General features: G+C 39.4%; 1 protein-coding gene across 1 annotated transcript in view; it reads left to right on the top strand.

Annotated features, from left to right (window-relative positions):
* The window catches only part of LOC123364573 (cartilage associated protein), a 46,490-nt gene extending 33,672 nt beyond the window's left edge, over nucleotides 1-12,818 (top strand). The window contains exon 7 of the mRNA XM_045006807.1: nucleotides 6,148-12,818. Coding sequence (XP_044862742.1) covers nucleotides 6,148-6,207 — 60 coding nt within the window. The 3' untranslated portion in view covers nucleotides 6,208-12,818. The remainder of the gene's footprint in view (nucleotides 1-6,147) is intronic.

Genomic DNA, 12,818 nt, shown 5'->3' with positions numbered 1-12,818 from the left:
TAACATTAGGGATCTATTATCGACCACCTGACCAGGACAGTAATAGTGATGATGAAATGCTAAGGGAAATTAGAGAGGCTATCAAAATTAAGAACCCAATAATAGTGGGGGATTTCAACTATCCCCATATTGACTGGGAACATTTCACTTGAGGACGAAATGCAGAGATAAAATTTCTTGATATTTTAAATGACTGCTTCATGGAGCAGCTGGTACGGGAACCCACAAGGGGAGAGGCAACTCTAGATTTAATCCTGAGTGGCGCGCAGGAGCTGGTCCAAGAGGTAACTATAGCAGGACCGCTTGGAAATAGTGACCATAATACAATAGCATTCAACATCCCTGTGGTGGGAAGAACACCTCAACTGCCCAACACTGTGGCATTTAATTTCAAAAGGGGGAACTATACAAAAATGAGGGGGTTAGTTAGACAAAAGTTAAAAGGTACAGTGACTAAAGTGAAATCCTTGCAAGTTGCATGGGCCCTTTTTAAAGACACCATAATAGAGGCCCAACTTCAATGTATACCCCAAATTAAGAAAAACAGTAAAAGAACTAAAAAAGAGCCACCGTGGCTTAACAACCATGTAAAAGAAGCAGTGAGAGATAAAAAGACTTCCTTTAAAAAGTGGAAGTCAAATCCTAGTGAGGCAAATAGAAAGGAGCACAAACACAGCCAACTTAAGTGCAAGAGTGTAATAAGAAAAGCCAAAGAGGAGTTTGAAGAACGGCTAGCCAAAAACTCCAAAGGTAATAACAAAATGTTTTTTAAGTACATCAGAAGCAGGAAGCCTGCTAAACAACCAGTGGGGCCCATTGATGATCAAAATACAAAAGGAGCGCTTAAAGACGATAAAGTCATTGCGGAGAAACTAAATGGATTCTTTGCTTCAGTCTTCACGGCTGAGGATGTTAGGGAGATTCCCAAACCTGAGCTGGCTTTTGTAGGTGACAAATCTGAGGAACTGTCACAGATTGAAGTGTCACTAGAGGAGGTTTTGGAATTAATTGATAAACTCAACATTAACAAGTCACCCGGACCAGATGGCATTCACCCAAGAGTTCTGAAAGAACTCAAATGTGAAGTTGCGGAACTATTAACTAAGGTTTGTAACCTGTCCTTTAAATCGGCTTCGGTACCCAATGACTGGAAGTTAGCTAATGTAACGCCAATATTTAAAAAGGGCTCTAGGGGTGATCCCGGCAATTACAGACCGGTAAGTCTAACGTCGGTACCGGGCAAATTAGTTGAAACAATAGTAAAGAATAAAATTGTCAGACACATAGAAAAACATAAACTCTTGAGCAATAGTCAACATGGTTTCTGTAAAGGGAAATCGTGTCTTACTAATCTATTAGAGTTCTTTGAAGGGGTCAACAAACATGTGGACAAGGGGGATCCAGTGGACATAGTGTACTTAGATTTCCAGAAAGCCTTTGACAAGGTCCCTCACCAAAGGCTCTTACGTAAACTAAGCTGTCATGGGATAAAAGAGAAGGTCCTTTCATGGATTGAGAACTGGTTAAAGGACAGGGAACAAAGGGTAGGAATTAATGGTAAATTCTCAGAATGGAGAGGGGTAACTAGTGGTGTTCCCCAAGGGTCAGTCCTCGGACCAATCCTATTCCATTTATTCATAAATTATCTGGAGAAAGGGGTAAACAGTGAGGTGGCAAAGTTTGCAGATGATACTAAACTACTCAAGATAGTTAAGACCAAAGCAGATTGTGAAGAACTTCAAAAAGATCTCAGAAAACTAAGTGATTGGGCAACAAAATGGCAAATGAAATTTAATGTGGATAAATGTAAAGTAATGCACGTTGGAAAAAATAACCCCAACTGTACATACAACATGATGGGGGCTAATTTAGCTACAACGAGTCAGGAAAAAGATCTTGGAGTCATCGTGGATAGTTCTCTGAAGATGTCCACGTAGTGTGCAGAGGCGGTCAAAAAAGCAAACAGGATGTTAGGAATCATTAAAAAGGGGATAGAAAATAAGACTGAGAATATATTATTGCCCTTATATAAATCCATGGTACGCCCACATCTCGAATACTGTGTACAGATGTGGTCTCCTCACCTCAAAAAAGATATTCTAGCACTAGAAAAGGTTCAGAAAAGGGCAACTAAAATGATTAGGGGTTTAGAGAGGGTCCCATACGAGGAAAGATTAAAGAGGCTAGGACTCTTCAGCTTGGAAAAGAGAAGACTAAGGGGGGATATGACAGAGGTATATAAAATCATGAGTGATGTTGAGAAAGTGGATAAGGAAAAGTTATTTACTTATTCCCATAATACAAGAACTAGGGGTCACCAAATGAAATTAATAGGCAGCAGGTTTAAAACAAATAAAAGGAAGTTCTTCTTCATGCAGCGCACAGTCAACTTGTGGAACTCCTTACCTGAGGAGGTTGTGAAGGCTAGGACTACAACAATGTTTAAAAGGGAACTGGATAAATTCATGGTGGCTAAGTCCATAAATGGCTATTAGCCAGGATGGGTAAGAATGGTGTCCCTAGCCTCTGTTGGTCAGAGGATGGAGATGGATGGCAGGAGAGAGATCACTTGATCGTTGCCTGTTAGGTTCACTCCCTCTGGGGCACCTGGCATTGGCCACTGTCGGTAGACAGATACTGGGCTAGATGGACCTTTGGTCTGACCCGGTACGGCCTTTCTTATGTTCTTATGTTTTACATTATGAGGGTGGGGCAGGCAAAGAGTTTAGGTACAGCTTTTAGTCTTCTTCAAACATAATCTAGAGTTGCTGCTTTCTCAAAAGAAAAATTAAACCAGTCTTCTGTTGCATTGCAGCAGATTTTTCTGGGTATTTATTTTTTACATGTTGGGCTAAATCTTGTTCTCCATTCCAGCCCTTTAACTCTGTTAGAGCCTATGGATTTGCATTAGCATAATGGGGGAATAAAATGTCTCTCTTTTTTCCCCTTGGATATTCAGAGTCTGTGAAAAGAAACTTTAGATAATTTGGGATTTTAGTCAAACTTATTTCATCCCTTTTTTCAGGTTTAAGTAATACTCATTTTTACATGAGATTGGCAGACTTTCAAGTACAAAGGAAAAGGGCTAAACTTTGTTTGGGCCATCAGTGTCTTTGGAGTGTACTGCATTAATGGCGAGTGTGTGAGCAAAATTCTAGAAATGCAATACAATATATGTAGTCAGGATTTATTTCTCGGGGTAGCAGAGGCTGAGTTATTAAAATCATAGTAGTGAAGATCACTGTGTCTTCACTCTGAACTATGCTGTCATTAGAAATAATGCTGTCAGACTTTTATGTTCCCTCCCCCCCCCCCCTTCTGCCCAAAATAACCTACCTTTTAAAGGTTCCCTTTCTTTGCAGATTTACTGAAAAGATAAAAATTTCCTTTTGTCATCCTGTTTTAGCATTTTATTAAAATGTAATATTGAGGCATAGAAAAAGCATTCTCAGTTAGATCAGGGACACCCTTAGAGCATGATTTTCAGAAGTGCTGAATACCCAAAATCCCAATCAAAGTCAATGGAAGCTGCAGAAATCAGCCCCTCAAGATAGCCTCTAAATTTGGGTACCTATACTTGAAAATTTGGGCCGTAACTTCTCTGTGCCTCAGTTTCCATATCTAGGATGATAATACTCACCCCAAAAGGGTGTTGTGGGGCTTTATACATTCACATTTATAAGGTATCTTGAGGTTCACAAATGGTAGGCTCTACAGAAGTGCAGATTATTATTTTTAATAAAGAAGAACCAGTTCCTTGCTATGCAGCGATGTTTTTTCCATAACCCCAAACTGCTTGCCTACAGCAAGACAAATAGAGAATATAAAAGAACTGGTGATGTTTGTTTCTTGCACCTTTTTTGACTTGGATACTTATATGTTTCAAGTGAGCGAAACGCAAAATAAACAGTCATCCTTCAGAAGCCGCTGAAACCACTTCACAGTTTGGTTAAACTCCAACAAAGCTGTAAGAAGGAACTGTGAATTTGGGAATGAGAGCAGCAGTTATTCCAGCCAGCTGTCATCCCACTTTTGGAGGTTTTTTTGTCCTTACTAATTCACGCTTCTGAAGAACCTGATATTATTTTTTTTTTAATCCTGGCCACAGTGACTATTGCATTAAAAATAAACAGAGCCTCTCTCTGCTTTAAATTCCTTTCACTGACCTCAGAGGATATAATACCCTTTTCCCATCTGTACGGAAGATTGCAGCAATATCCAGGCTCAGAAACTGCAGAAATAAACGTAGGTGTGCAGTATGCTCGATGAATAAATTCCCAGACAGAAACTTGGTTAAAATCTAGTTAAAGTTTTAAACTATTATTTTGTAGTACCATAATTTAGCATGATACTTCACAGACAGAAGGAAAAACAGTCCCTGCCCCAAACAGTTTACACGTGACAAACTAGAAAATGAACATAGTGGACAAAGAATGGGAGTAGAAAAAAGAGAGAGGAGAATTCAAATAAATGTGTTGAAAACAAAACTTATAAATTCTCATTTTTAAAAACTGAGAACAAGGCACAGCTGGTCAGAATTTTTCCAGTGCATTGTTTTTCTGTTGGATAATGTCATTAATCAAAACCATTATGTTCTACAGGAATGTGTAAATTTCAACAAAATTTCATTTTTGGGGGGAGAGGGTGGAAATCAAAACTAAATGTTTCAACCTGATCAGAACAAAGTGTTCGGATTTTTCATTTCAAAACAACATTTTGTTTAGAAAGTTATTTTATTTTTTGATTTTGTATTTAAAATTTTAAAAAGTTAAAATCAAATTGTGTTGATTGTCCCAAATTATATTTTTATTTATTTATTGGAAAATTCATTTTATGGGAAACTTCAACTTTTTCATTCTGATTAGGAATATTTTTTTCCTAAAAAAGAAGTTGGAATTTCCCACCTAACAGAAATTCCAATTTTCGACCAGCTCTAGAATGAAGGTAGGTAAAAAGAAGAGTAGGTAGTGCAGGAACAAAGGTCAGTGGTGGAAAACTAGGCCAGAGAAGTAGGGGCGGAGGAGCAGCATATGGGAATCCTTGATGCATCCATCTTAATTTAATGGATATTTTAATGCAACCTTAAAGTACATTCTGCTGCATTTTTAATCTGAGTTTCCTTAGCGTGTGTCTGCATTGCTGCTGGGAGGATGCTTTCCAGTGCAGGTAGAGACAGACAGACTAGCTCTGCTCAAGGAAGTGCGCTAAAAATAGCGGTCCAGCAGCAGCTTAGAGTAGCCACCTGAGTATAAACTCACCTGGACCTCTTGAATACCCACTCAGGAAGCTGGTCCAAACTGCCACCCGTGCTACACTGCCTTCACAGCTATTTTTAGCATGCGAGCTTGAGCAGAGCTAGCACCTAACTGTCAGCCTGTGCTGGGAAGCACCCTCTCAGCAGCTGTGTAGACATATCCCAGGTGTGTTGAACTACAAAAAACTATGTATGAAAACTTGCTGTGAACTGTAATATTCTCTTCTGATAAGGTCTATATTTTGCTGTAATTATAGACCAAGTGTAAAAACAACATATGTTAAATGAAAAACAAGACAGCACAGTATTCTAATCAATGATTTAGCATGGAGGGGTTTGTAACCTTTCTGAACCCAAGTGGTTTGGTTGGCAGAGCTGCTTATTCCACTAGGCTTTTGAAATTTGTTACCTCTGCCAAGATCTTAGTTTTTTTCTGAAGTCCAAAGATTGATATAACTGTAAAATTAACTACCCATCTTTCCAAAAACTATTAAGCATATGCCTTACTTTAGTCATGTGAGTAGTTCTGTTGAAGTCAGTGGAATTACTCATACTTAAAATTAAGTTTTATGCTTTAGTATTTTGCTCAATCAGGACCTTAATGAGTAAACTAATCTGGATGTGTCAGTGACTACTCAGGGTCCTGAGTTTGTAAAATCTGGCACATAACTATGGAGTCATTGCTGCAGCCATGTGCTCTACACTTAAATAGGCTATCTCATTACTTTTGAAAGCTTTGCACTATCTTGAGCAAACAAAAGGTGCTATATAAAATCAGTCTGTTCTTGACAACTTCAGCTACAATCTAGTTCTAGGATAAAATGTAAAGCCTTTTCCATCCATTCCACTGTAAGTAATTAACATGTGTCCTGCTATCTTTTAATCTCCCTTAGGGTGAAGTTGTGGAATTCCTTGATGAACTCCTTGAAGTGGATGAAAACAGTGAATCCTGATGAACAAAAATAAGGCATAGTTTATTTTTAAAAATAAAGACCCACTGTTGTGCCTTCATATCATCATTTGTAGCTCAGGTTAGAGATACTTCAAAGCTGTGCCTTTAACCTCAGTCAAATATCATGAATCTTTCCTGCGCGATCACTGCCACACTGCACTGATCTTTTCATGAGTGTGGTTTTTCACTGTATGCTCTCAAAGTTGAGCCATATGGGGTATAATCTTGTGTTTGAATTCTTTAAAATGGTACTTTAAAAAAGAAAGCTATTCAGATGCTCTCACCTGTCACTGAGACTCCTTCAGTCTGCTCAGCTAAATTGTAATAGCTTGGCTAAATTCTGAAGAAGTTTTGCCAGAATATGGACCAAGTAACTGAATAGGGCATACCAACTCTCCAGATTTTCTGAGGCATATAATGGTATTTTGTATATGGCTTTCCCATGATGAGTAACAAACTTGCACAAATTTCAGTGCATCAAAAGATGCTAATGCATCAAACAGACTGCTCCATAATTTAGATTGTAAACTTTTTGGGCAAAGGCTCTTCTTTTGTTCTGTTTATACAACCCCTAGTAGAGTGGGGTCCTGGTCCATACCTAGCGTTCCCAGGCATTATGGTAATAAAAAAAAAACCTGAAATCTGCTTTAACTGACTTAGCTAGTTAGAGAGACAAGGTGGGTGAAGTAGTATTTTTATTTTATTTTAATAAAATATATTACCTCACCCACCTTGTCTGCAATATACTGGGACTCACAGGGCTACAACTACACTGTCTTAACTAATGGCCTTTTAAAAACTGCTCTGAGAAGTTCCTTCTGTCAGCAATTTTGATCTGTCTTGAAAATTGCACAAGGTTCAATGGCATGAAGCAGGAGATCAGTCAGAATTAATGCAATAAGTAGTTAAATTTCTCTCTCTCAATTTTTGCTCCTTTAGGGCCCAATCCTGCATACCTCTTCTCTCACAAGTAGTTCTTGTCCATGTGAGTAGTTTCACTTGTGTGAGTAAGAGCTAATCAGGTAAAAAGTATGGTTTGTGTATTCTCTCATCAAGATAAAGGTTTTCAGGCTCTTTAGTCTGATGGGCAATCTGCATATTTTCATACCCAAAAGGAAGTAGAGATAAAGCTATTTGTTTGAAGAATCATTTATCTTAATAAAGAGCAAACTTGAGATGTAATCATAATCTCTGTACCCATTGTTGATGGTAGATGGGATGTGATCATGAAGAATACATCTATACCAACTTTTGACCATAGGTGGAAGGACTATTTGGGAGATTGAACTCCTATCTTTTTTCACTAGTGTATTTTCCTTGTTAAGTTATATGATCCTGCCCTATAAACAGGTATTTTGAAGACCATGAAAAATATTGTATTTAAAGATAATAGGTGAAATCCTGGCCCCATTGAAGTCAATGGCAAAAGTCCTATTGACTTCAGTGAAGCCAGGATATCAGGTCTTTAAGAGCTAGAACCTGCAAGTGCTTGAGATCCACTCACTTCAGTGGGAGGCAAGGGCATTCAGCCCCTTTCATGGCTGAGCCCTAACTCGGCTATGGAGTTCCAGTATGTGCAAGTAAATTTGGAGAAGTATGGTCAGTAAAAAAAAACTTGATCCCTGCTATTTTGCCTACACATTTACCAGCTATATGCTAGCTCCAAGCCATATCAGAAAATAAGAAAGGAAATCCACAGTTGAGGAATCATTTTTAGATTGTTGTACAATCCCTAGTCATAAAAAAAACAAAAACAAAAAACCCCCAAACCCTTAAAATATAACCAAAGATGTACAGGGTCAGATTCTGTCTGCTGTTTCTCTTGCTTTTCTACCAGAACATTGTTTGCTGCAAGATGGGGAGTGAATCCCCATACTAATCTGCTGCAGGTTAATTGTCGTTTGGACCCTGCTGACCTGCATTAACAATTAGTTAATGAACTTTGATGTAGTCTCATTTCAAAGAGGACTAGATCAAAGTGGATCAGCAGGGTCCACAGGAGCAGTTAGTTCACAGCAGGCTGGCATAGTAGATTCATACCCCAGTTGGCTGCTAAATGTTCTTGTAAGAAATCCCTTAATCCCAATTTAATCCATTGACTTCAATGGATTAAATTCTCTTTTGTGTTACAGTTGTATATCCAGCGTAAAATCCCCATTAATTTCAGTGCAGCTACCATTGTAATGAGAGCAGAATTTGGCCCACTCTCTGCCTTGGTGTGTTAGCATATGTGGCATGTTGTTGTGCTTCACAGCATTAGGGTTTATTTATTGTATGTTTATGCATGAATTTAACTCTGCTTTTTAAATGTGTAGCAGTTTATTATAAGCTAGTTTTCATTCCATACTAAAATATACCCCTCATCGTGGTATATGAGTGCCTGTACCCTACTGGGATATTTTATCTCCTAGAGAATTTATGTATGCTTAGTACAAGAGCTCGAGGAGAGGCTGCTACTCTGGAGTTATTGCTTATCCCCTGGCTCTCAAAGATATGTATGGAAGGACAGTTTCCAATCTCTCCTGTCAGAAACTTGACATCCAAGGTTAAGTCATCTGCCCAAATGTCTTCTCCTCAATGAGATTCTCAGCCTCTCCTTCAGAAATCACATGTGAGTGATATGGGGCTGTTCTGGGAAAGATACTTCCATGCATGTTGTCTTGTTCTTGTTAATTATGTTTTTAATTCTTCTGCCTCTCTTGTTGCTGTGTCTTTTCGTAAACCTACATTGTGAGGTCAGTGGAGCATGGACGGTCTTCCTGTTACTTGTTTGTATGGTGCCTGGAACAATGAGCCGTAATCTTTTGAGTGGAGCCTGTAGGTGCTACTGTAATACAAAAATAAATAAATAAAGTGCCTTAAAGACCTCTTCAGGAATGGATGCTCGCGATTTGACTTACTGGGACTGATTTTTCCAGTTTTACTTGCATCTAAGTGATCATTTTGGTCTTTTTCCCTTTAGCTTTCCCCACAATTTGTTTGTTTCTGATGGACATATTTAGATACATCTATGAGTAGGGCTACGATTATGTCATGGAATCCGTGACTTCCAGAGACTTTGTGACATTTTCTGCCCCGGGGCTGGACTGCTGGCAGGCAACGGCTCTCTCAGAGGCCCCCAGCAGTTCCCACTCACTGCGGGAGGCTGGGCTCCCTGCAGCTGCCCAGCCGCGGCAGGTGGCAGGAGCCCCCCTCTTCCCCCCCCCCCCCCCCCCGCAGCTGCCCAATTGTGGCAGGCAGCAGGGAACCCTGCAGTAGCCTAGCCACGGTGGGGGACCCCTCCACAGCAGCCCAGCCATGGCGGGCGGAGATTGGGCCTTCTCCCTCCCCATTTTGTCAAGGATATTTTTAGTAAAAATCAGGAACAGGTTACAAGCTTCCATGAATTTTTTTTTTATTGCCCATGACCTGTCCATGATATTTACTAAAAATATCCATGACAAAATCTGAGCCTTATTTATTAGTGTGGTTCTATACTGTAAACTACTTGTGTAAAAATTCATGTACCCTTCTAAAATGGCAGTGATCTGTTTTCATTTTGTTCATGTGCCTTGTGGATTTTTATGACTCCTTCTAATTTCCACTACATATGGTCCCAAGCCAGTTCAGTTTTAACAAGTGCAGGGAATTCTCTAGCTCCAGCTCTTTTCTAATGAGAAATAGCTGCTCTTCCAGTCCTGTAGTATTTAATGCAGCTTTTTTCAGCATTCTCATGTTCTTTCAAGTGATTTTTCTTCTGCTCTATTGGTAAATGCCAACACTATGTGTTACTGCAATAAATCTGTGTCCTTCCTGCCATTTCTTCTTGGGGTCAGCAGGTGGGCAGGGCAGTGCCCCCTCCCTCCACTCCCCCTTCCCCACCCCCCAAAAAAATGTCCTGCAACACCTTCATCCTAGCAGCTTCTGCCTAGTTGGTGAGATTTTGATGTTACATCTTCATTTCCTTTTAATATTTATTCAAGGCTTATTTTATGCTCCGTTCCTTCTCTTGTACTGCATCTCATTCAAGCTACAGTGTACATGTGGCAGTTTTGACAGAAGTGTGTTCCATACCACTTTAACATGTGGCATTGGTGCACACAGACATCTTGCACCTCATCCTACCACTAATATGTGGGTATAACTCAACTGACCTCAGTGGTGGTCTTGCCTATGACAGAACTGTAGTATTGAGCCTTTAATAATTGCTTACTTTTCTAATAATCCAGCAAGATATTTGGATAATTGCTCTTAGTCTCTCTGAGCTGCCTCCTGCTGCCCACAAGCAGTTATGTAATAGCCTGTTGCAGATTACACAAATAATAATGTTGTCAGCATTACTGGTGAACACTGAATGAAATTCATCCCAGAGGGTATGATTAGCACCAGGCCTTCTGCCCCACTTAAGCTCTATGTTAAGATCTTATGTTGGACAGAGGGCTTTGCACAGGCCTTTTGCAAGATAGTGAATTTCCTGGAAGTTTTAGCTCGAACTGGATCACAGACTTTGACTGTCACAGTCTAGTTCCCAATGGGTATTTGTCCACATGTCTAAACTATCAGACAGTTGGGTATAGTGACAGTCTCTATTGATCTGTAGACTGTGAATCAGGACTAGACTATTAGCAGTATTGCAAGTTGGGAGTGAGTTTATTTGGCAGAGCTGTATTGAGTATTTTAACATGGACTCTTTCTAGCTACTACAGTGCCTCACTTGCTTCTAACTCACTTTCATAAGCTTCAACATTCATTCAAATAAAATAGGTAAGAGTGGTGGTGGTTTCATGTATTGTTCAAACATTAGAATGGTTATGTTCTGAAAAGCTACTATACAATGGCATGATTGATTCCATATTTACTGTGTCTCAACGGTTTCTATATTAAATATGTTCAATTTAGAAGGAAAAATCTTTTCTAAGAGTCAGTTCCTGCAAATTCAACCTGGAATCTGAAAGTTAAGCTGGGTTCTTTCTCTCACACTGCCAGCAATAAAGTTTCTGCCATGAAACCTTAATTAATAATTCTGTTGCCAATTCATAAGGCAAAACAGAATCCAGTTCTCTCTCCCTTTCTCTCTCCCCTTGTGCTGTATTGCTTTGCAATGCTACCAAGAATTTTTTTTTTAAATTAATAATTAAAGCAGATGTGATTCTGAATATCTCTGGGGAAATACTTCTGAGTAAGAAGGTGCCCTTTTTACATACATATTTTACAGTATAGAACCATGCTCATAGATATAACTAAAGATATACCTCCAAAACAAACTATTCCTTTCTTCCTTCTAAAACCATATTAGAACATTCTGCTTTATATGGCTTTTTCTTACCCCATTGCTGTAGCTAACCTCCATTGCATATCCCTGCATTCAAGAAAGGTAATATTGGTGGATATTTACAGCAAAGGCAAACACGAAATCTGTCCCTTTAAAGAGGTTCCATTAAAAAGTGATTTTTAGTAACCTGCACTTCTTACAGCTCTAAATACTGAGTTGCAAATAGACAAAGATGTGTTGGATTGTAAATGTACTCATGTTTATTATGGCTGCAATTGAGGATAAATAGTTGCCTGCATATGCCAGCTACTATGGAAATATGTTTTTTAAGTTCTAATGTGGGCTGTAAACCAAACCTACTTCAGTTCAGAAAAAAATTCAATACTTAAACTGTGGAGAGAAGTACTGATGCCAGAGAAAACATACTCCTTTAATAATGTTTGAACATAGAGCTGTGATGCAGTTTGCAGCAGAGCAGTGAGAAAAAACCACAACTAATCCTTCATTGCTGCTGTCTGAACTTTTGGTTGTCTGCCATCCTTTAAACAGCGACTTCTTTTTTCTGGTGACTCAATGGGTGAATGACTTAGTGTGGAGAGTTTAAGCTACATACAAAAAGAGATGTTAGTAAGAAATAGCCTGACTTACAAAAGTTTTGGCTATATACACCAGCAAATCAGGTTTTTGTATCTTAACTCCTCTTCAGTGCCTAGAGAAAAATGTAATAAATTGAGACCTTTTTTTTTTTTTGGTAAGGAAATATTCAGTTGCTTAGTCTCTCCTCTCTCTCTTCCTCTCCCTCCCCCCCCCCCCCAAAAGCATTTGGTGATGTATGGAAACAAAGTTCTGTTGAGTTCTCAGTTTTTAAAGTTTATAAATGGTAACCTTTGGGTAGAAGTTTCTTTGTTTATTTTTAACCTCTCCCCTTTAATATAGCTTTTGGATAGCTGTGTTTAAATGGCATTAAGTAGTTAATATGATTTATTTTTACATTTGCAAAGCAATGGAATTTTTACTTATTTTAAAATAATGGGATTATGGGAGTCAGAGCTGTAATTGCATATAACTGTTGTTTTAAAATTAGCTTTGTCCCTGTGTGTCAGTCTCTCTACCATTTATCTGCAAAAAGTGTTGGGACATTTATTTACTGTCTGGAGCATAATCCTGTAAAACAGAGGTGGACAAACTGTGGCCCGTGGGACCCTCCTGCCCGGCCTCATAGCTCCTGGCTGAGGAGGCTAGCCTCCAGCCCCTCCCCTGGTTTTCCCCCTCCGCCGCAGCCTCAGCTCACTGCGCTGCCAGCACAATGCTCTGGCGGCGGACCTGCGAGCTCCTGGGGCAGTGCAGCTGCAGAGCCACGG

The sequence above is a fragment of the Mauremys mutica genome, chromosome 2 (genome assembly GCF_020497125.1).
Source record: "Mauremys mutica isolate MM-2020 ecotype Southern chromosome 2, ASM2049712v1, whole genome shotgun sequence".
Taxonomy (NCBI): domain Eukaryota; kingdom Metazoa; phylum Chordata; order Testudines; family Geoemydidae; genus Mauremys; species Mauremys mutica.
The sequence above is the reverse complement of the archived record's forward strand: the minus strand, read 5'-3'. Positions and strand labels throughout refer to the sequence as shown.